We start from the raw sequence: 24,726 nt of genomic DNA on the forward strand, positions 1-24,726 counted from the left end.
TGTGGACATTTTCCCCCAACATTATATTTATTGAACTTCTCAAATGTAGAATACAAAACAAAGCAATCCAGTGACAGATGATAGATGTCACATGATACTGTATGTTCATACAAAGTATATCCGTATAACACACAAGATAAAGTACCCGTATATTCAGTTAACCCTTTTATATACATGAGCATGTTGTCGCTATAAGAATGCAGACAACCCAAGGAATACATGAACAATCAAATTCATGTTTACATGTCTTTTCAAATTACACACATCTGGGTACAAAAAAAGTGTCTAATCTGATTTAAAAAAAAAAAAAAAACCTTGAAAAATGATGTCCTTATGTACTGCGCACAATTTGCAAGTGTCATTACATTCGTTCAATTTGTATACACCCTCACCAGCCATTTGTATTGTAGGAGTCTTAAGCAAGTATTACCTGTACCTGTCCTACATGCACTATGCCACAGTTGCAAAGTGAATTCCTCCTGTAAATCGGAGTTCCATGCCTTCAACTTCGAGATAATATTCAGAAATGAAGCCCTCTCTAAAAGGATTATTTGTCTTAATTCCATGGTTGGGAGTGGACAAGATATGAACTGATTTTGATTTGCTCTAATTATTAGCATTTATTAGAGTCTAATAAAACTCTTTCACTGAAGGTATATGAAAAAATGTTTGTGAGGTATATTGTATTTCCTAATTAACTCCTCGGATGTCAGAATGTTCCCATTATAACCTCAAATGGGTCTTATTTATGGTGTCCCTTTGTCCATAATTTAAAACCTGCCTCTGTTTCCCCTGGGCTGAAAACAATATTACCCCATATTGCGCTGAAAAAAAAGAAAATGAAAAAAAAAACATCTCAAATATTTCCTGACTTCTTGTCAGACACTTGTACAATAGGATTGGTGGAGACCTTTTCAGTTTTTTCGTCTAAAAAGTAGTATAAATACAGTCGGCAGGAAGTGGGAGCTTTAAAGTAAATGACTCACTATCCCTCCATGGTAGGGACACATCAACAATGAAATTGTTGGGTCAGCTGACCCGAGCAGTAGTTATTTGAATATTATTGTTCTCTGACAGAGACTGCAAAGGGTTTGACCACAAGAGTGAATAGTAGAGGAGATGGGTACAACTCTTTCTGTTGATCTGTATCCAATTTAAGATGTTGTTGTTGCTAATGATTTCTGCATAAGGATCGTTGTACAAAAGTTTCAGCCAATTACAAAATCCCTCTCACAAGCCAAAGCGTCCAAGTATCTCAAATAAATAAGATCACTCTACTATATCAAATGTTTGTGTGATATTCACATTTATTGTGGAAACCTGACAATTTATCATGAAACCATTTCGGTCTTCCATTATTAAATGTGGTCATTTCAGCTGCAGTCTTTTGGCTGAGATTTTAAAAGACTTTTTCGTCTCTAAAGTTCAGAAGACTGATTGGTCTCAAATTTTCACACTTGTCAATAGGTTTGTGGGATTTTTGGAGAAGAATAATCCAGGCTCCCCTCAAGCAAGTGTGAAGCTAAAATATGCCGTTTTAGAAAAAGTTTGGACTCCATTTTTTTCTAGATTTCAATGGGTAGAGCACCCAGGCCTTTATATCTCGTATTGTGACCAGTATCAAGTTTGACTTCTCTGTCCCACATTTGGGAAAATCTATTCAGATTAGAAATGAATCTGAGCCACGATTTGTCAACTCTAATGTATATTTTCCTTTAAAAAAATAAAATCAAATCTAAACTCATTTATTTTTAAATGATACCTGATGAGTTTCCCATTATCATTTTAAGCGCTTTAAAGGCCTACAGTATATCTTTCAGTTTCAAGTTGAAGAGATTTTCTGCCAATAGACTTTTCCTCACCTTTTCGCCTTGATCAAAACCACGTTACTTGAGCTTTCAGTTAGCAACAGCTTTCAATGCTGTCGCTTCATTAGATTGTGCTGTCAAACGTAATATAGATCCTGATGATTCTTAGGACAAAGACTTTTAAAATGAGTCTCTTGCATCATTTTAATTTTGCCTCTAACAACATAAATTTTTGTTTAGCTTTTTTTTTAGATTTAGACCTGGTGGAATTAATTACCTGTCCCCTAAAAATGGCCTTGAATGCTTCCATTCTAACAATTGTTGGTGTCTCATTAAGTGATCACAAAGTTGTCATTTGTATTGTTTTCCAAGGAAAGTGATTAAATCCGGATCCTGAAGCAATTTTTTTTGTTGAAACTAGCACCAGCAGTTAAACAGGAAAAGGAATGCAGGCGTAGATTAGACAACTTTTTTAAACTGTAAAATTGAACTCTTGTGAACTTCACAATTAATGCTTCATGAGCGTCTATGAAGTGAAGTGAATAAACGAGGGAAGATAGCTAAAGCCAGGCAGATCACCATGAACCATCATCAGAGAAATCCTCCGCAATCTAGTAACTCTGACAAGTGGAATATTTTCCATAACGTTGCCTCATTTGACTTAATGTGTTCATATCAGCACCAGCTGTCCATTTGTCAATGTGACACAGTTGGGCCTATCTTTGTTCTTCTTATTCATGAAGTCCTCCACCTCGGCTGGCTTATCGAAGCTGTGTGTGTGTCGCCCTCGTAGGTCAGTCGAGGTTTTGCTGGGAATCAAATTTTATTTCTTATTCCCATGTTGCGCAACCTCTGCCTCGTGGAATTGAAAGCCTTGTGCTTCTTCTGAATTCTGGCCACCATGTCTGGATAAAACTGCACTGCTAGAAGCGGAGTATCTCTTTTTTGTTGCGGAGCTCCTTTAGGACCTTCACTTTCTCTTGGTCCTACAAGAACTTTGTGGGTATGGCTGGGTCCTTTCTTTATCCGAATTGATGAGCCCTTTCAATGGTCAGCTTCATATTTAGGGAAGTTATGCCTACAACCTTCGTGTTCTCTCAGTTTTCGAGGAAAGAGACGTCTCCACGCCCTGCCCACCCTATTACCAGCCTGAGGTTTGATCTTCTGCATCTTGCTTCATGATTCTCGAGCTTTTCCTCCATTTCCTTGCTTTCATTTTTGAGGCAAGGGACCATAGCTGATGCTGTCAACATTGCCCTCTCTTCAGCATGCAAGCCTCCACACCCGACTTATTCATGCCATTCATCAACTTCTTCCTCTTTCAATCGGCATCAGAAAGCCATCATATCTGCTACAAAAATCCATTCTTAGTCTTTAAATGGCATCAAGAACGGGCTCGGGAATTATAGCGTTTTCATCAATAGCTTCTCCACACAGTCTCATCTGTGTGAATTGGATTTTTTTTTATTTGAGATGATTTTCTTCATCCCTTACTCTGCTTACCCAAAGCAGATGCCATCGGGGTGTTCCCAGTGACCCTCCAGCTCACTTTGAGTGTCGACTCGTAGTGAATTGGAGGAAATTTGGCAAGACCCCCAGACTCTTAACCCGCTGCCATACCGGATGTCAGCATTTAGACATTTGACAGGATTGTAATCATCATTTTTAATACTAGGATGAAGATCCACTGCAGTCAATAACTGTGCTGAATTGCTGCTTGTTTGTTACACATGCTGCCTTCACTTTTGTCATCATTCAGTGAAAAGCATGCTTTTATTGAGATCAGGTCATTGACTTCAAGTTTTGAGTCAGTTTCAGAGTGTGTTTAGTGTCAATATCAATTTTTTTCTCCTGTCAGCAGTTACAGCACAGAAGAAATAGTGATTTGCAATGATGTGGAATACTTCTGATCTCCTGAAAACTGTCCGAATGGCTATAGCCTAATCTACGTACAATAAATGCCATATTTTCATTCTTAATTTAAAGTTTAGAGTCTTGATGGTTTTGGGTTCTATTTTCACAGCTGGCGCTTGCGGAAATACGGGCTGGCATTTGTTGATTTTCATGCAGGCACAAACCTCGTAGGGTCTTTTTGGGAATTTGTCTGGCCGCTGTCTGCCATGCTGGGCATTCCGACGTAGCAAATCCTTTGACATGACACCTGACTTGATGGTGTCTAAAAGTTGGGCTAAACGTACGTCTCCACAGACCACGTTTAACTTTTCGCGCAATGGAAGGGAGTCCGCTCGTCTGATGTGATTTTGGTGAATTTGATTGACGTTCAGGCTGACATACGCGCCATGGAAATGTGTGGTGGATGTCCTTGTATTTCATTTAGAAATATTACACCTTTGGGCATCAAACATTCAGGGTCAAAGAAGGCCTGTCATGTGGTTTCCCTACTTTACACTTGTTAAGGGCTGTTTTTTTTTTTTTTTGCTTCCAATAAAAGAGTTGTGTCAAAAAAAAATTGTAATTCAATGCACGTTCTTTTTTTGTTGTTGTTGTGGCCAGCATTCACATTTCTGGTGAAACGTTTGTCAAAATTATTTGGTCTGATTTGAAGGAAAATTGTGACCCACTCCGGCAAAAGGGTCGGCAACATTAGTTTTCAGCTTGACACAATGGCTAGGCCAAATATGCCGATTTTGATATTTCTCCACATAGCCTCCTGGAGGTCTCTATTTTCATTTAGCAGCAGCACAAAAATTAAAATTGTGTAAAAAAAAAAAAAAAAAGTGTATGCAAATAAGCAATGAAAACAAGTGGGTCTTTAGCCAAAGGGTTTTTAGCCGGCTTTAGCTCGCAGCGCACGCTATAATGTGACACATTCAGCACAAAAGTGAACAGAATGACGCACGACATAACACGATATCCTACCTTGTAGGAGAAGCGAATGTCGACATACTGCAGAAAAGGTTTGTAATCCAAACAGAGATAATCTTCAATTCCGTGATCTCTTTCTTTAATGAGTCTATTTCTACTTTTAATTGAAATGAATTTTAGGTGAAACGCAGGCTCCCAACAGAGCTGAGCGACAGCGAGTCGTGATGAGTGTAATTAAAACTTGTGAAATGCGGCAATGCCTTGTACGGGTCGGCTGATGTCATAATGTGTTGTAAATAATGTAATGTTTTGATCACTCCTGGATGTCGTCAATTTCATAAGACGATGTCTGGAAAGATGACACGCCACTTCATCGACGCTTCACAAATGAACTGTCCGCATAAGTCACAGAATATCATCACCAAATGTTCACTTTATGTTCTTTTAAGTGAGATGAAATTGAAATCAAATATGAGATAAAACATGAAACTTGAAGATGAAAAATGATCAATGGGTCCTCCCAAAGCGAGTCTCCCCGTCCCAAAATGCACGCAGCGCAGATGGAGCGACATGTATTCCTTATGTTTTATGTTGTGGGAGCTGTGTTGAACCATCATAACATTTTCATTTTCTCGATGGAACCAAATGCATTTGAAACAAAACAGCCATGATAAGTTATCAATAAACGTATTTGTCACAGACCTCATGCACCAAATGGCAAATAATCTTTTAATTGACACTAAATTATTAAATCAAATTTCCCACTGCAATAATATGACCTCATTTAAGCAAGAAAATATCGCAAGGAGCACCAATAAAATGTCTGATGACGCCTCAGAAGGTGAATTGTAAGCTAAATGTGATCTTCACAGTTGAATCTGATTTCATTTGTTGAGAGGTCAAACTTCCGTAACTTTAAAGGGTTCAAATCTCGGATGATGTCCTTACTTGCAATTGGAATTGACTTTCCATTCACCTTTTAACGGTTCCTGAAAAGTTGGGGTCAATATATTTTTCCTAAGGTACTGATTGCTATGGAAAAAGAATTTGAAAAATGCAAGGACCAAACTTTAAACCCCTTTTTCTCAAAACTAGAGATTTCAACCTGCCAACATTAAAATTGCTCTAGCTTTGTCAAATTGTGAGGTACATCTATGTATTATATCATTTTAAAGGTATTTAAGTGTAGAATTTGAAGATATAAATATCTCAATTCTTATTTTTTGACACAAGGACACTTTTTCCACTTTTTCACAATGAGGATTTTAAACATTTGTATTCACATGCCTGGTTTGAAGTTGAAATGTCACCGTGTGTGCATTAGACAGAAATTGAAATGCAGCACAGAAAAGCACATCTCTTGATAGGACAAAAGGACAAACAAGCACATTTGCTCACTTAAGTCAAAATGAATTCCACCGGCTCACAAAAAAGCAGCAGAAACAGCTGAGAGGGATGCTACGAATAAAAATTAAAAATTAAAAAGAAAGAATGTTAAATTGCCAATTCGTCCTCCGTTTCGCTATTAAGATTCTAGAATAGGATTTAAAAGGTGACACATTGAACAAAGCGTCTGTTGGCAGATGTCTGTGTTGAGCGTGAGATGTCAATTAACATATTGGCGCTCACTGCCCAATACTTCCAACTTGACGACGAAACCCTTGCCAAACCTTTTTTTTTTTTTTTTTTTTTGCAGGTGTGACTTTCACATTTTGCATCTAACAGGGCTGATGATGTTTCCACATCTGACAGGTATGTTCCCACTATGGAGGATGTGGAGATGTATAAATCCTACAAAGGAGCAGTGAGTGAGCTGCATATTGTGGACCGGTACATGATGGAGGTAAAGCGTTTACCTGTCTTTCCCCACCTTTAGATTTAAAAAGCATGGCTCCATTTCAATAGCATTAGTCACACTCTGTCATCTTACACAACATTCACTTCTTACCCGCCAGCCATCTGACCTGTGTGTGCGTGTGTAAGAAAAGCACAAACATCCCACAATGGCTTTCAGGACGGTCGGCTTGAGAGGGATTTAATATGCAAGGCGAGGGCGTCATCGCCTGTGCAACAAGACGAGTCGTGTGCATGTGCAGGCGAATGCGACCTGTGACAGGCTACAGGAACTCCGCCAGAATAAAACATCCCCAATCACTGTTCGCTGTGTGTCGCAAGCTACACATGATGATATTTTTTGTCTAAGCAGGTAGATGGAATGCTGAACGATGATCAAGAAAATTGAATGTTTGATTTTCCTGAGAACTGCATACTCAATAAGGGCATCATTACATTTGGAGCCATGAATATGATAACGTACATCAGTCCGCCATAGTAACCAGTGAAAGGTTTAAACTGATACCACAATAGAAATCGTTGCCTCATTTGAAAAGTTGTAGTTCCATCAGACAGGGTACTTGAATGCTGAAGAGATGCTGTCTAAAAAAATAAATTGCTGCATAACAATGCCGATAGAGTAACACGTGAACATGTATTAATAGTATTGTGGATTTGAGACAGCTCAGAGGTTCACAGATACTGAAATACTGGGGATGAGCGAGTACCGATACCAGGTGCTGGGAACGAGCTGATACTTGCTGTTTTTGTCATTTCAAAGATTTCAATATTCCTAATTCAAAGGCAAGTGCAGGTCTCAGCAGATTGATTCTATATAATATGTTGACGTTTTTCCCAAGCAACACCATTTTCGTGGTCATGTAAATTCTGTGGAAAGACATCTACTTGTGTTTAAAATGTTCAGTGTAGATATGCACGAGTCCTTCAAAACTAAAGGCTGGAGGACCACAACACAAATGCTCCCTTTTCACATCAATAAATGACATTTAATAGACAGGCTTGATTAGACACAGCAGGACAGTAAGTTGGTGCGCAGGTGTGTAGCATTTCATTACAAAATGACATCATCCACTACTTGCCTAGCAGGCATATTTCCAAGTAAGCTTTCACATGTTTTTGCATTTTGTTTTGACGAGATTGTCATTTCAACTCTGAACATTCCTCGTATGTTGCAGATGTGCGACATTCCATACCTGAGCACACAACTTGACCTGCTGCTGACCCTAAGAGAGCTTCCCATCAGCATGAGGGACCTGCAGCCCGTGAGTGCACTGACCTGCAAAAAAAAAAAAAAAAAAAAAAAAGGTCAAATCCTTCCTTTCATGTACGTGGCATCGCTAAAAGCTCCCATCTCCCTACTAACTGCTATGAATGGAGCAAGAGCTCTTTGCATCTTTGTGATTTTGCTTTGATTTGATTTGTAAGCCTTCCAAACAGAACGCACTTTAAGACGACTCTTGATTTGAGGGAGAGCAAGGAAAAAAAGGATCTTAATCAAATCAAATGTGTTCTTTGTTCAGTGGATGCTGCAAAGAATTCAAAGAATGCAATTTGACTTAATTCGGGAAACTTCCAATTCTCCATGAAGACAAATGAATGACGAGAGGTCCAAACAAAATAAGCAAATATAGTTTTTAGTGTTTTTGCTGGAGTGAGGATCAATATTTCATCATTAGCCAGTGTGACTCTGTTACACAAGATCATTGTTTATTGGCTTTAGGGACTGCAGGCTGTGAAGTTATTGAAGTCAGACAGCAACACCTCCCAGCTCGGCTTTCCACTCTTTTATTTTTCATTCTTCACAAACTTCTCTTTCATTTCAACTGTCTCGCAATGAAGACAAAGAGTGGTGCTGCATCAAACTCAACCAAAACCGAAAAACTACTTTGGTTAGCCTTTCTTTCTACCTGGTTGAAATTCAAGTCGGGTACACATGCTGATTTTTGAGATCTTAATGCTCGGTATACGTTATAGCCACGGCAATCACCTTGAAGGCTACTGTGGCCGAAATGCAGGATAGCTACTACACCAGTCTGTCAACAACATTGGTGGATAGCCGTGACGTCGTTTTGCACAACCTCCTGAGCTTGTTTATGCTTTTACAGCAAAATGTTTTTCGTGATGTTGTGCTTGAATCACCCGGCATTGTCACTTCTCCTGTGTTGTGTTCGTCTCACTGATCTGTATATATTACTGGAAAGCCAATAGCCCGTGCAAGCTGTTGAAGCCACAGGGCAGCCATCTTACTCCTCCCAACTCACGAGCAGATTACTGTTTAAACTACTTTGAAGACCCCTTTTCTTTTACCGCTCAGTTCCTAGACTCCAATATTAGATTTGGCAGTCATCTTTTGTTGAATTACACTTAGAATTCTTTAAAGGGCTTCTTTACTTATTTAGCCATTTTTGGCAGTCAAACATGAATATTTTGGCTATAATACATTTTATATTTTAATTATTTTTCACGTACAATTAGTACCTTTAAAAACACATTTTGCAACTTGCTGTCGACTGAAAATTATCACAAGGTCTCAGGTAACCAATCACAGCCCATCTTGTGAATGTCACATGACCAAACCTAGAAAACAGGTGAGCTGTGATTGTTTACACCTGAGCCCTTGTGATGTCATTTTCAGTCGACAGCAAGTTGCAAAATGTGTTTTTAAAGGTACTAATTGTACGTAAAAAATAATGAAAGTATCAAATTAATTATAGACAAAATATTACCTTTTTATTGCTATAATGGGCTAAATAAGTGAAGTATCCCTTTAATAAAAAATATGTTTCCTCCTGTGAGCATCATTAAGCATATAATTCATACATGTATTTAAGGCGTTGTAAAATGTCTGATGTCCTCTTATTTATGTTAACAAATTTAAAACATCATAAATCAGGCTGTTTCTACTACGTACTGTCTCAAATGTTCTCTAATTAAGATACCATAAATGTATAGGATCGTATGTCGAAAAATGTTTCTTGGGAGGAGTAATATGGCAGCCTTGCGGCTTAAAAAGTCTTGGCCTATCAGCTATTCAGATCAGTGGTTTGTCTTCTTCGCTGATTATTCTTCTACGCTTTTTGTTTACTCCCTCGCTACAGCGCCCCTCCAGACTTGGCATATATATTACAGCTGTTAAATGTCCTTGGTGCCTTCTTTTGGATGCTTGCATGTCTTGAGACGGTTCTGTCTGTACAAGCCGGCTTTGCTTCCGTGTAAACAGGGCCTAAAAACCCTGCCACAGACTGGCTTTAGCCACAGGTGCTTCTACACAACCAGCAGATAACGAGCTTGTTTAAAATTGACAGATTTTTTCTCTTCACATAAACACATTCCAACATAAGATAAAGATAATGACATTCAAAAATTCACTGACTCTACTGCTGAACCGTTGATTAGCTGGCTAGCTAATTATTCACATACACGCACATCCACTTTCCGGTAAAAGGTTTGACAAACCTGCTTGCCATCCGCAACAGTATTACAAGATACATTTTGAGATGAGTGCAAAAATTAGGATTCAATACTTGCTTTTGCATACCCACTAGAATCCTGATTCGAATCGCCACAGATTCACGATTCATGACAAGTTAATTAGAGGACATGTGATCATTCAGGATGGGTCATTTATTCAGTCCAAATACTTATTGGAAGCAAACCTTTTTTTTTAGGGCATCATGGATAGAAAAGCAATGTCGTCACAGCATTGGCTCAAAACACTTCCTAACAGCCACATAGGGCCACATTTGGATCATATATGAGGATTACAATATATGCTGTGATTCAGTGTTGTATTGTAGTTGTCCACTTTTTTGTAATTGGTATTTTAGCATGGCAAGATGGGTAGGCTAAGTAAAGAGGGGCTTCATAGTGGCAGTCATAGAATTTGCTTGGTTACTACAATTACATGACGTCAAAAAGAGTCACAAAGGCAAATAAAAACAAAAGAGCACAGTATTTGTTAGTGTGACTTGGCGAAGTTCGAGATGCCTCCTCCGAACTAAACTTGGAGCTCAGTTTGTGTGGAACAAACCTGAGTTGAAAAAAAAAAAATGGTGCTGTCACCACCTGTGAGATGTTTCTCACCAGCTGGTGGGAACTTCTGCTGCCAGGATAACGTGTCCGACTTCACATCCTGGACTTAATTGGCATCTACTGAAGTGTTGCAAGTGTATGAGGAACATTCAAATATGTTCAACAGCCAACTTCTCAGGTTGGTGTTCACGAGTGTTGCCACGTTACCTTAAGAAAGCAACTTATTTTAGAAATGACCTGATTGATCAGGTAACTGAGATCACAAGGTACTTTATTAATTACTTTCAGTACATACTGGGTGCTCCAGTTGACATAAAAATGACAACTGGTTTTGCCAATACTTTATCAGAAGTGCATTTTAAACAGGAATGTTTAGGAATAAAGTTTTAATAAAAAAAAAAAAAGACTATAAAGACAATGGTTTTTATATTTTACAAAACTGTCTTGATTTCATACAGTTATTTTTTAAGTGTGTTTCTAGGCTTTACTTGACATACATTTAAAATATATATATAAAGGCACGGTTGAGTTGGATGAGTGGTTAGCACATCCACCTACCAGTACTGAGGACTCCGGTTCGAGTCCAGGCTCCGGCCTTCCTGGGTGGAGTTTGCATGTTCTCCCCGTGCCCGCGTGGGTCTTCTCCGGGTACTCCGGTCTCCTCCCACATTCCAAAGACATGCATGGCAGGTTAATTGGGTGCTCCGAATTGTCCCTACGTGTGCTTTTGTGTGTGGATGGTTGTGTGTCCTACGACTGGCTGGCAACCAGTCCAGGGTGTACCCCACATACTGGCCAAAGCCAGCTGAGATAGGCTCCAGCATCCCCCGCGACCCTTGTGAGGAATAAGTGGTCAAGAAAATGGATGGATGGATATATAAAGGCATTTTTTGACCTGACATATTTCACAGTTAACTTAATACAGTAATGGTAAAACATTGATAATGTACATTATTTATCAATATATTTACAACATTCAGGAACCTCCTACATTAGTCACAGCTCAGCTTCAACCTATTGGGACTTTATAAGCTTGAATGCTGCAACTACAAATGTTTCATCACATTTTATTTTTTTTATTTTTGTCCAGCTATAACACTTTACCAACTTGTTGTCACAAAAGTTACTTGGACTGTATTCCCAGCTTGAAATGACACAGGAAGCATAACTGTCTTTATACAACAAGACAGTCTGCCAATGTCATGGATAACCGAAGTTCTCAGTTTCTCAAGGGTACATCAAAACTCAAATGCGCGATACAGAGCTTTTACATACTGTAAATGACAGTTTGCCATGCTTGAAGTTGGGCTGCACTGTTGCTCTGCAAAAGTGGATGCATGTGATCTTTTACAGCAGAGACAATTGTTCATTTTGGCTTCTCCAGCAGTCACTTGGTGATAAAATGGCAGGACTGTTCCATCAAAACAGGCTGAGTTCAGCAAGGCGAAAAAATAGGGTGCAAAGTGTACTGTAATGCTTGATCCTTGTTGAATTTTGACAACAGCAAAAAAACATGTCAAAGATGATAATAACATCTTTAATGCCTCATTAGACATCATGGGTGAGTCGTGACAGTTTAGTTTTCACCACAAGTTTCCTCTCTATATAAAGTAACCCCGTGGTTTGGAAGTAAGCTCATCCTATATGCAAGATGTTTGCCCATTAGTGAAATGGCGGCAGCATGTTGGTGCTGACTGGCGCCAAAGTTTTCCTAACGGCGAGAATTCCCACACCATCCATTTCTTCTCCTCCAAACAGCTCATTGGAAAACCCGAATCAGTCCTACTTTCACTTCCGCCTTGCGCTTGTTAAAGCCGAGATTGTGTGTTTTTCCAGAGGGATATTAGCACTTGACACAATTACATACAAAATAATCATCCCGCCCAACAACACAGGCTTGATTATTCATCTCAACGGGTCAAATGAGGTGGTGTTTAGAATGTATTAAAACCGCTCACTATAGCCCACAGTTATTTTGGCCTTAATACTTACATTCAAAACATGTTTGTTGTGTGGGGAAATTAATTCAAGTTAAAAATAATCAACTCCAACCCTGTGTTTGCCTTGCAGCTGATTGGCCAGAAGATTGCAATGTGCACAGAGCTGCACACCTGCAGGTCATTCGTTTCCGTGCTGGAGTACCTGCTGGCCATCGGCAATTACCTCAACGAGAACGCCGGAAAGGAAAAAGCCAAGGGATTCCGCCTCTCATCCTTAGCTAAAGTACGACTCCACTGTTGGCTGACTCGAGCTGTGGCGCAGCGCTAATAAGACGGTGCTCATTGACATACACAACAGGGCTTCGCTTCATTTCCACTCTTGGCCTTCCTGCTGCGGCCGCTTAAGTTCGTTCGGCTCTCTGACGCTTACATTTTGGCCAGCGATCGCGAGTTTGTTCTTCAAACACATAAACGAAATGAGTGTTTAGGCAGTGACTCAGCACAGCGGACGTAAAGCAATACAAAATGTATTCCGAAAGGAATTTGTCACATGATCGTTTAGTGAAATAGACAGTTGGCAAAAGTTAGCACAATATTGTGGTTATGTCAAGTATGGAGACGTGTGTAAAATACTACAATTAGAAGCAGCCATTTTGGTGCCATAAGCATAAATGCTATGTGGTGCCCCATATTAATGTTTCAAAAACTTTCACAAAAATAAGATATAAATAATAATAATTAAGTATTTATAATCACTTAACAATGGCACCAAATATGCAAATAAATACAACTAAATAATTTAAAATAAAAATAAATGACACTACTATTAATAAATGAACATCTAATTCTAATTTAGAAGCACTGATCCTTTACTTAAGTATTGACTTTAGATAATTAATATTCATTCAATACACTTAAGAAAATGTACAATACTCATTTTAATAACTTGCTGCAACAAAGAAAAAACTTCATGCAAAATACTTTTACCTCTTTGTTTTTGTGCATTATCACTATAAACAAACTTATGTCATTGTATGAAAGAGCATTTTTGAAGGCATCACATACAATCATAGCATAGAATAATGCAACAATGGTTTAACATACAGTATATCAATAGCATAGCAATACTATACCATAACTAATTGAACTTGTGCGTATATGGAGCCTGGTATAACATAATGGGTAACGATATATCAACAGCAAAGAAAGCACATACACCAACAATATACCTGTAGAGTAGCATAGACTGAATATATAAAATAGGACTGTATTATATTTATTGCAGGAAATAGTACAGCACAAAAATAGCAGCAGAGTTGTAGGTTGCTGAATGGAACAACAGACTTTGTTTTGTTTTGTTTTTTTGCCCTGCTTGGCTCACTGCGAAATTGAAATCCACGTGGGGTATTGAACATAACTGTGTTTCTGCTTTGCACTCTTGTAGTGCTCGGACATATAGGTGCAAGTGTTCCAAATGTAATTTGAAACTCTGTCGTGCACAAGTGTCCCCAACGGGAGTTTTTAAGGGCCTGCGTGCCGGGCCCACACCTAAAATGTCCTCGACCCGCTTTAATGAAGCCGAGGCCTTGCGTTCCCTTCTGAGGTGTGGTCCTATCGAGCTATTAACTTGACACAGCCTGAGATAGACTCTCTTGAAATGAATGCCTGCGTATAAGGCACTGAAGATTATTTTACACTCCCCGGCCACTTGTAAGATTTGCCGAAACCTGTATGACCTCAAGGGAATTGCATATTCGCAAATGAGAATTTAGATCTTTGTAAAGGAAGATGTCTTCTACTTGCATCGTGCCCCCGTGTGAAATTAGACAACATCGCTCCTCTTTCCAACACGAGCAAAGCTACGATGAGTAACAGGACATTCTTAGCAAAGCACAATTCTCTTCCGACATCTTCGTATTCGACTACTTGTTATAGAAGTGTTCACATGCCTCAGCTGGTAGTGTATTTTCTTGAATAAATTCCATTTAAACCTTTGCTGGAGAAGAAAAAAAAGTTTAAAAAAAATCACCTTGTAGGAGTTAATTGAATCTTTGCATTGACAGTCTCTACCGTCTGGCCTTCACATGTAGGAACTCTCAAGAATAAACACACACAGGCACCTGCAAACATGTGCGCATACACATGAATTTTCAACCTTGTCCTTCTGTGGATGTAATGTATTTTTTTTTTTTGAACAAGTGACACTGTCACATCATTGTTTGTACGTGCTTTCAATCAACAGTTGTCGCAACTTCGCGGCAGAGAGCAGACCTTCACCTTGCTCCATGCCCTTGTGGAGCAGATCATGTTACATCAGCCACTTTTAGCCAACTTCACCAACGAGTTGACGGAATTTGAAGCGGTGCCAGGAGGTAATTATGTCCCAATGTTTGATCAAAGATGAAAGATAATTGTCAATATATAACAGCTTTCTCTATGTGTGTCTTAGCATCTGTCAAAGGGCTAACTGCTGAGGTAGATGGTGAGTAGATAACGTTTCATGAGGTAGTGGCCCTAATGGCTCACAGCCTAAAAATTGTGTGTGCGTGCGTGTGTTCTGTTAGTCCTGAAAAAGGAATTGCAGAAAGTCATTCAGTATGGAAAAACCTCGAAGAAGAGAAATGTTGCCGCACATCATGCACACTTCAGCAAAGATCTGAAGGTAACATTAAAAAAAAAATGCTACTAAGATTGAGATGTTTATGACAGTCTTTTTGTGGGTTGCTTTGTAGCCACTTGGTAAAGAGTTGCTGATAGCTCGATCAGTAACACAAAGTTAGCCAGTTGGTACACTGTAAAAAAATCTTTCAGCCATTATGATATTGTAACTGAAGTGCATAATACTCTGGGGTATATTCACTCAGAATGTGCTGCGTCCGGTAATAGCGCGAAATATTGCTCCACAACTGCACCCGCAGTCTTCTCCCAGTTAACCACCTATTCACTAAGGATATTGTTCTAATTATATACCAGCGCAAACACGCCCACAAATTCTGACATCTGGAAGCAAATTTGCACCTGATTTACCACACATGGCAACGGATTTGCGCCAAGAACATGGTTGCTATAAGTAACAGTTGCGAGAAAGATGTCATTATCAGAAAGCGAGGTTGGACCGAACGGTGCATAGGAATTTTCCTCATAACATCATTAAGCTGGATAGAGCAGAGCACGACAACGGCATCATTCATTCATGAAGTACAAATTATTGGTGCGATCATGTTTTAAAAAATATATTTTCAGAGGTTGACGTGGGCATACAGTATGCATCTGGCACGGAAAATTGATCGCAAAATGCCCCTCCGCTATTGCCGATCAGCCTGGGTTACGTCATGTGTCCTAAACCAACATAGAAAAATGTCCCCCTCCCTCCCTCGCTCTCTCTCCTCTCTGCGTGATCAGCCAGGGGGTCACTCATACTGCATGTGGCTATTAGCGCTGGCGTTAGTGAATGAGACGCTGTATATCAATGAGTCTTATTTGCATTAGGGTGGGCATAATATGCGCCAAATGTATGCAAATTACCTAATTTACACACGCGCAAATACCGCAGGTGCACCGGGAAGCAATCTGGTTGGCAGCGCACTTAACTCGTGTTGGTGAATTATTACCATTTTTACCGGTTAGCGCTGCGCAAAGGCTACGCAAACCTTTAGTGAATCTACCCCTCTGTGTTTTCACACATCAATACATGTTTTCAATTGTTAAATGTATATGTTCAAAGGTAAGTTGAGGTAAGTTGTTCAAAGAAAAGGTCAAATTTGACAATGCGAACTTGACTTAATGTGCTAAGTTTAAAAGTAGAAGCCAGCTCTTATAGCCACAAAGCCATATTAATGCGCCACACATACTGTATGTGTTATATATAGAATATTATATGGCCTTTAGTGGAGTAAATTGATGCTTTTATAAATACTATCATCCTAAAAGTTTAAAAAGCCTATTAAGGAAACTTTACAGTGGTGACTTGGCGGAAGAACACATCAGATCAGTCTACTATCTGCCACTAATTGCCATTGGAACAGTCACCTGTACAACTCGTACTGCTATATTGGAAAAATTTCTATTAATAAGTTACGGACAATTTATAACATTGAGTGTTCATTAACATAAATTGGTGTATGCAAAGAATGTAGCGCATCATGCTAAAATTTCAACACAGACTCTTACATTAAACGGCCTAATTTTTTTTGCAGTGTAGGTGCTACAATGGTAGTGAAGTTGGCATGAAGGTAGTTTAGTTTCTGTGCTGTCCCATGAAAGTTACTCTGTGTGGGGATGTAATGGGAAAGAGAACAGATAGCTTGCAGTTAGGAGCAGTGCACCCGTAAAGTATTTATGCTGATCTTCTTCCACATTCTATGTTAGTGCCTCATTTCAACTTGACTATATTCGTTTCCCCCCCCCCCCCCCCCCCCCCTCAAAAGTATAGTCTGGAGCATGTGGTCAGTAGGTGGAATAAAAGTAGCCTGAGTGCATAGAAAAGGTAGATATTTAAATATATCGTAGGAATTTGGTGAGAGGTCGGTGGCAACAATGGAACGTAGTGGTGGGTCATTGGAAGCGCAAAGCACAGAGGTTCAGTGGCATATACTGTAAGTTGAGTAGGTTGTTAGGTTAGTACATTAGTCGCAAATAGGATACAAGTAGTAAATTGGTAGACTAGGAGATTGGTGGCATGAAGCTACAGTAGATGGTTAGGTCAGTAGGCAGCTAGTAACAAAAACTACTATAACGATAAGGAAAAAACTTTGTTTCGATGTGAGTCAGAAGTGAATTGATAAAGCTCATTCACCAACCACAAGTCAGCTGTATGAACGCGGCATACTAAAGAGACAGGAAATTTCAGAAGGAATAATTAGTGATGAGCACAGACTGCCTGATTGAAAAGACACTTACCTGCTGCACTCCAAATGTCTTTATTCCCTAGGTGGCAGTGGAGAAATACAACACGGAACTTTTGGCCTTGATGAAGTCTTGTGAGGAAATGAAAAAGCTCTACTCTGGCATTTTGGTAATTCCTTGCTTCATATTTCAGAACCTTCTTTTTATTGGCGACTTGCTGTATTCTCCTGTAGTGTCAAGCTTTTAATCATTTGTGCTGTGATCATTGTAAGTAAAAATGGAAAGTAGTATTCAACCTTAGCTTAGGCTTGGGAGTCAAAAACAAGACTACAGTGGTACTTGACTTACAAATTCTGTTGATTTCATGGCCACAATTGTAGCTATTTTTTTTTTTTTGCAAATAATGTATCTTTATTCATCTATTTATGTCATTGACAAATAGTGACAGAACAATGAAATACTCTAACATGGCAAAGAGGTACACAAATTGCCAGTGTATCCAATTTTGTGACTTTGGGTGATGTGCAGTAAGATTTTTTATTTTATTTTTTGTCCTCGCATCTTAAGTTCATATTGTAATATTTTGGTGTTGACAAAGCCAGTCTTGAAGAAAAATCCCTCACGTGGCCTCTATCCGTCTCTATTGAAAGCCCACACATGCTCACCACTGGCTCTCAGCGCTGAGCTATGATGGAATGAACGCTATGGAATGAGCGCTAGGAGAGCAGACAATTGGGTTATGGGAAGCCAAAATTAGATTGCTCTGTTTCGCCACAGCTCGCACTCAAGTGAGCGACGAGAGACTGGAGCGAGCGCGGCAAATATTCAGCCTCTGATGTTTTGTCTCTTCCCGTTAAAATCTTCCTCAAGTAAAAAGGTCTAGTGACAGTATTTAGAAAGAAAGAAAGTTAGCCTCCGGGGCAAGAAGAGTCTTGTCCCACCTGATCTAGCAAATTGCGCTGCAGTGAAAAAAAGATGTTACTTTTTTCTGTAGAGCAAGGTAGTTATTGTTAATGAAAACTAACAAGAAAAAAAAATTAATGAAATTGTTATGTTCTGAGGTTGGATCCCATGGCGCAGACACAAATAAGAGTTTTAACGCTTTATTTGCACAACATCAAAAGGCGTGGAACTAACTTGACTTGACCAGAAACAACGAGAATGCATCGAGACGCTAAGCCCACTTTGGGCTGTGGAGATGCACAGAGGAACAGAGGTAATAATCCGACAAACACACACTTCTCGGTTTGGATTAAATAGACAGTGAATTGATCGGATTGGCTGCAGCTAGACATGTGGGTAACAGGACTGACATGGAATTTTCGGATTGGCTGTTGACCAAGTAAAGAGATGAAAGATTCTTGACATCACATAGCATTTTTCCAGTTGAAACCAGATGATGGTTACATCAGTTCAAAACAGACACTTAACCTCACGTCATGACCCAAACATAACCCTTGCATGACCAAAACTTAACCCTGGCATGACCCAGACATGACAGAAATACAGTGTATTGTAAAATAAAAACTAAAATGCCTTAAAAAAATGATTGAAACTACATCTTACATTTATAAAACCTTCAAGACCCTACGGAATAAAACTGAACACAAAGTCATTTTGGGCAAATTTCAGGACTCGTACTTTATGTGGGAATTTGCCCAAATGAGCCCCAGTCAGAAGCAGGTATGCTAAACAGATGGGCAATGATACATGGGAAAGCTTTCGCCTGCACCATCAAATTTTGGCGGCGCATGATCATAATTGCACTGATTTATTATGACAAAAAGCCCGTTCATTGCAGCTCGCAGCTTTAATTGCAATTTGATTAGCAAGTGCCGTAATGTAGCCTTGGAAAATAGTGGATGGACCTGAAAGGTAGTCAAGGCAGCTAAAGTTAAGAACACACCTCTACCATTTCTAAATTTTGTTTGATCAGTCATCACATTTTCATGACGATGCTAAAGAAAGAATCCAACTAATTTGAAATTTTTAAGCAGATGTTTCAGAGAGCTGATGTTTTAGATGTTTTGTGTCACCAAAATTTGACTTATGTACGTATGAATAAAGGTTCAATAAAATATCTATCTATCTATCTATCTATCTATCTATCTATCTATCTATCTATCTATCTATCTATCTATCTATCTATCTATCTATCTATCTATCTATCTATCTATTTTTTTTTTAATGTGTTTTAGCCTTGTGTTGTATAGAGTGCAATGTAGTGCTTTGCAGTGTGTAATGCAATGTAACACAAAGCCACTGCAGGGCCATCATAAGAGATGATGGTAGATGACTGCTGCAGACCAGCAGTGGGTCTGGGAAAAAAAACCTCAACTCATATTACTTAATAATATTAAGCCTCATCTCGTCACAAGGGCAAGGAATACTTAATGATGACCTTGACTAGTTGAGATGTTCAATGTATAAAACATTGCGGCCGCTTGTAAGATGTTTGAGGCGAGGAAATGGGTTGGGAGTGCAGAGAGACCCTTTGGAATGTGACTTGCACCATCTGCATGGAAGACAGCAGAATGTATTACTGCACCACCATATCATACCGTGTCATGCCATAATGTATTGTACCGTACCACATGCCTAACCTGTAATACCACCTCATACCATACTGTACCATAAATTCCATTGTATATTATACTGTACCGTACCATATTAAACCATACCATATAGTATACCAACCATACCATGCCATATGTTGCCTTTTGAACTTTGTGCTAATAGCAATTTTGATGGTTCCTCTCATAATCAGAGGACATGTTCATGATTTCTGCAAAAATATGAAATGTGGAACACAGAACACCTTTCCACAACGGGTGAGTCCATCTCAGAAACTGGCATCATTAATGGTGTTGCATTTTTATGAATTTCGCTTTGTATGGTAGGAGAAGGTCACAAGTGTTCAGTGTTGGTTTGGAGCTGTGCTGGTTCTTTATCCAGAGTCCCTGAATCTTTTCTTTTGTTTTGCTTTTTTGGGACAGGGGGGTGGGGGCGTTAATTTTAGTTTAACTTGGATAAGTCTATTTTTTTTTAGTCGTATTTTAATTGAGTTTGTAGTTCATGGCTGATTGTTGTCAAATGAGTTTAATAATGTTTATTTGTGATACCTGTGGAAGTAAACAGGAGAATAAATGTGTGTCGTGGTAGTTTCCATTGGTTGAAATGGTTAAAACATAAACAATTCTGAAGCTGACAGCGGCACCCGCGCGAGCATTTGGCAAGTTGATTAGGCCACTTAACCCCCTTCAACCTTTCAAAAGTTTGGAAATCGGTGTTGGTGACCCCTAATCGTTCAGTTGAGTATTAAGTAAGCAATCCATGTCCAAGTCCGTGTTAAAGTACACCAGAGGAGCAGGTGGCATGCGGCAGCACTTTATGAGGTCATTAATTCAAACGACCAGTGTTAAGAACAAACATCGCTACACTAATTCGGCTAAACTGCCCTCGCTAATTGTAAAGTAATTGCGCCGGCTCCAAGTGAGTGCGTGCGTTTGCGTGTGTCCTTCCAAGCAAGTAAGCATGTGTGTGTGTGTGTTTTCTTTTTCTGCAAGGTGAAATTTGGAGAGGCGGCCGACCAGGACTCTCAGGAGCTCTTTGGCTTCATCTGTCAATTCATCCACGACTTCAAGAGGGCCCGCGCTGATGTGATGTAGATGGCAACGGACATTAGAATTCAGTCACTCACATGACGACAATCTCAACACTTTTCTATCTAATCTACATTTTCCATGAAGTCATTATCTATCAGCAATCAAACAATGAAACCTCCAATAAAATGAAACCTAAAAAAAAAATATGTGTTTCAGGGTTAAACTATAAAACCTTTGTTAACTGTACAAACCATATTTTAATGAACATGACGGCAATACAAGTATACAAATGGACAGTAATGCTCGTATACTACCGAGGAGGCGATTCTCATCACATTAAGACTACAAACATCTCCCTTTTCTGTGTGCATCCTATTCTTCTTGGCAAAAAAAAACAAAAACATTGTGTGTCAAATGTGTGTTTGTTTGTCCATCTGCTTGCTAGTTAGCAAACTTCTCCGTGGTTCAAGGATGATGATGAGCAGATGGGCAGCGCCATTATGATTCTGGGGTGATGCCATAGTGACTCAAATGGTGAAAAATGAACTCTTCTATCCACACCTTTGTCCAGATCCTCAACTAAATGTAATGTAATGCACCACACTCTGCAAAGTTTTCTATTTAAAGTGGAATCTTGCTAAATGTCAATATTCACGATGTTACTCTGTTAACATGACTGAAAACTAGACAAAACAACAAAGCTAGTGTTGGAAAAACACTTTTGCACACAACTGTATGACTTTGTTTCAAAGAAGGAGATAGTTTACTGAAAGTCATGCAAAACTTGTTCTACATTTTTGGGTGTGTTTGGTGGCCATTTTGCACTTAGGAAAGTGGGACAATGTCCTACCAGTGCCAGGAGACAGTGTTGTGGGCTGTGGTTAAATGGATTGTATTGGAAGTTGCTTTGTATAGATAAATACAGTATGTTACCGATATAAACATTTTGTTTTTGTCTAAATTCTTATGCGTTTGACTTGTCTGACTGTGATTGTCTTCCCCAACTGTCGCAACCATTCATCTACTCTGTGGTTATGTGTGTCACGCCGCCACCGGTGTGACGGCCATGCTTTTGTTTTGTTATCCATGTTTCCTGTTTTACTTTGAAAAACCTAACTCTCCTCTCACCCCAGGTCACTTGCCCTTCCTGCCGCTCCATAATTACCGGTCCCCGCCCTTGATTATCACCACCTGCCACCAATCACCTACAGCAATAAAAGCCATCTGCATTCTCCCCTCAGTGCCGAAGTGTCACAGTCAGTGCATGGAAGCGTCCCACAGTCCTTATGTCCTCGTTCATGTTGCCAAGTGTTTTTGCCTTGTTTTTGTGCTTTTTCCTCCCCAGTGGAGCGCCTTTTGTTACCCCTTTTGCCTTGTGCCCTTTTTCCTCCCTAGCGGAGCGCTTTTCGTTGTCCCCAGTACCTTTTGCCTGTTTTTTCCTCCCTAGTGGAGCGCTTTTTGTTCTCCACTTTTTTGCTTCCCTGTTCTCCTCTCAGCTTGAGAGGAGACACCTGTTGGCCGGAAATAAACCTGCTGCCTTGGTGGCTTACCTTACGCCTGCGTCTGAGTCCTACCTTACCTCGTCGTGTCAGTACACTTCGGCCAGCATGGACCCAGCAGGCAAGGTCGAGGCTGCACTGCAGAGCCAGGAGGCCCGGCTTGACAACCAGGACCGGATCCAACAATCCATGATATCACAGTTGGGGAAATTGTCCAGCCAGGTCCACGAGCTGGTGAGCCTCTCACAGCGTCGAGCGCCAGCTCCCACCGGACAACTTCCTCCTCCTGAACTCTCCGTCCCGACCACGCCATTCACCGGGGTAGGATTAAGACTGGCCTCCCCAGAACGATACTCCGGTGAACCCGGGAGCTGTCAGACTTTCCTCACGGAATGCGACATTCATTTTGAACACCTACCACAGGCATTTCCCACAGCCCGGTCCCGAGTGGCCTTCTTGGTGTCTCACCTGACGGGACGGGCCAAAACCTGGGCGACCGCAGAATGGGCCAGGGGTTCCTCGGTCTGCCAAAGCGTACAGGACTTTCAAATCGCTTTGCGCCAAGTCTTTGATCCAGAGAACAACGACCGAGAGAAGGCACGAGCATTGAGCCGGCTTCAACAAGGCAAAGAGCCTGTCAGCGATTACGCTGTCCGTTTTCGAACATTGGCAACGAACAGTGGCTGGAACGCCACAGCGCTACATGATCACTTCATGAAAGGACTCTCACCCGCTATTCAAGAACTTCTGATCCCCGTGGAACTTCCCACGGACTTGGACGCTTTAATCTCCCTCGCGATCCGCACCGATCATCGTCGCCAGGAACTGACCACGATCGGCGGACTCCGAAGGAGGGAGGAACCCATGCAGCTTGGAAGGGCTCGGCTAACGCCCGAGGAGCGACAGCGTCGCCGCCGAGAGGGCCGATGCTTCTACTGTGGTGATCTTGGCCACCTGGTGGGAACCTGCACCGCTAAAGGAGGCTCACCGGTGAGTTCCCCGTCACCCCGACCCGCCAAGGATCACAGGCTCACGCAAATCCGGATAACCCACCGCAATCTCACCACCGAGCTGGCAGCCCTCATCGACTCCGGTTCCGACGAGAGCCTCATGGACTGGGGCCTCGTAAAGAAAGTACGAGCCACCACCGAACCCCTTCCCCTGACCATCCAGGCTAGAGCGCTGAATGGCAAGGAGCTCTTCAGTATCACCCACATCACCGAACCCCTGGAAGTACGAATCGGACAGCACCTCGAGTCTCTTCGTTTCCATGTTTTCCAGGCTTCTTCCCCCACTTTGGTTCTGGGACTCCCTTGGCTGCGTTTACACAACCCCAGGATCGACTGGAACTCCGGAGTCATACTGGAGTGGGGAAAGGACTGTATGACTCACGGGTTGGAACAAACAGCACCTCGGACCACCACAGCCAAGGTTCACCAGGTGTCCCTCGCCTCGTCCGCTCAAGAGGAATACCCGAACCTGCACACCGTTCCCTCCTGCTACCACCACCTGCGGGAGGTATTCAGTAAAACCAAGGCCAGCCCCTTGAATGACATCACGGTTAAGAACCGGTACCCACTGCCATTGATGTCCTCTGTGTTTGACTAGCTGCAACAAGCTAAGATCTTCACAAAGCTCGATCTCCGGAACGCCTATCACCTCATCTGGATCCGCGAGGGAGATGAATGGAAGACTGGTTTTAACACTCCCCGGGGACATTACGAGTACCTAGTCATGCCTTTCGGCCTCACGAACGCTCCAGCAGTCTTCCAGGCCATGATAAACGAAGTACTCAAGGATTTCATCGACCACTTTGTGTACGTCTACCTGGATGATATCCTGATCTACTCTCCTGACCAAGCCAGCCATCGAAACCACGTGAGCCGAGTCTTGCAACGCCTGCTGGATCATCAGCTGTACGTGAAAGCAGAAAAGAGCCTGTTCCACGTCAACACCATCTCCTTCCTGGGATTTGTCGTTTCACCCGGAAGGGTGGAGATGGACTCAGACAAGGTCAGCGCCGTGCGAGATTGGCCCACGCCGGACTCACGAAAGAAAGTTCAGCAGTTCCTCGGATTCGCCAACTTTTACCGTCGATTCATTAGAAACTTCAGCACCATTGCCGCTCCCCTACATGCCTTGACCTCTCCACAGGTTCGATTCCTGTGGACCCCGGAAGCCAAAAGAGCATTTAAGGACTTAAAGGTTCGCTTTACCAATGCCCCAATCCTCAAAGTCCCTGACCCCAAACGCCAGTTCGTGGTGGAGGTGGACGCCTCGAATATTGGGATTGGGGCAGTACTGTCCCAGCGATGTC

At 41.0% G+C, this 24,726-nt stretch overlaps 1 protein-coding gene across 2 annotated transcripts in view; it reads left to right on the forward strand.

The window, feature by feature from the left end:
- LOC144014333 (uncharacterized) overlaps positions 1-21,311 on the forward strand; it is a 40,131-nt gene extending 18,820 nt beyond the window's left edge. For both annotated transcript variants that reach the window (XM_077514102.1, XM_077514103.1), the window contains exons 11-18: positions 6,387-6,477; positions 7,664-7,750; positions 12,591-12,743; positions 14,703-14,832; positions 14,910-14,942; positions 15,025-15,122; positions 17,391-17,474; positions 20,872-21,311. In XM_077514102.1, the coding sequence (XP_077370228.1) occupies positions 6,387-6,477; positions 7,664-7,750; positions 12,591-12,743; positions 14,703-14,832; positions 14,910-14,942; positions 15,025-15,122; positions 17,391-17,474; positions 20,872-20,973 (778 nt within the window). In that variant the 3' untranslated portion in view covers positions 20,974-21,311. The remainder of the gene's footprint in view (positions 1-6,386; positions 6,478-7,663; positions 7,751-12,590; positions 12,744-14,702; positions 14,833-14,909; positions 14,943-15,024; positions 15,123-17,390; positions 17,475-20,871) is intronic.
- Positions 21,312-24,726: the final 3,415 nt, after the last annotated feature.

Source organism: Festucalex cinctus, chromosome 2 (genome assembly GCF_051991245.1).
Source record: "Festucalex cinctus isolate MCC-2025b chromosome 2, RoL_Fcin_1.0, whole genome shotgun sequence".
Lineage (NCBI taxonomy): Eukaryota > Metazoa > Chordata > Actinopteri > Syngnathiformes > Syngnathidae > Festucalex > Festucalex cinctus.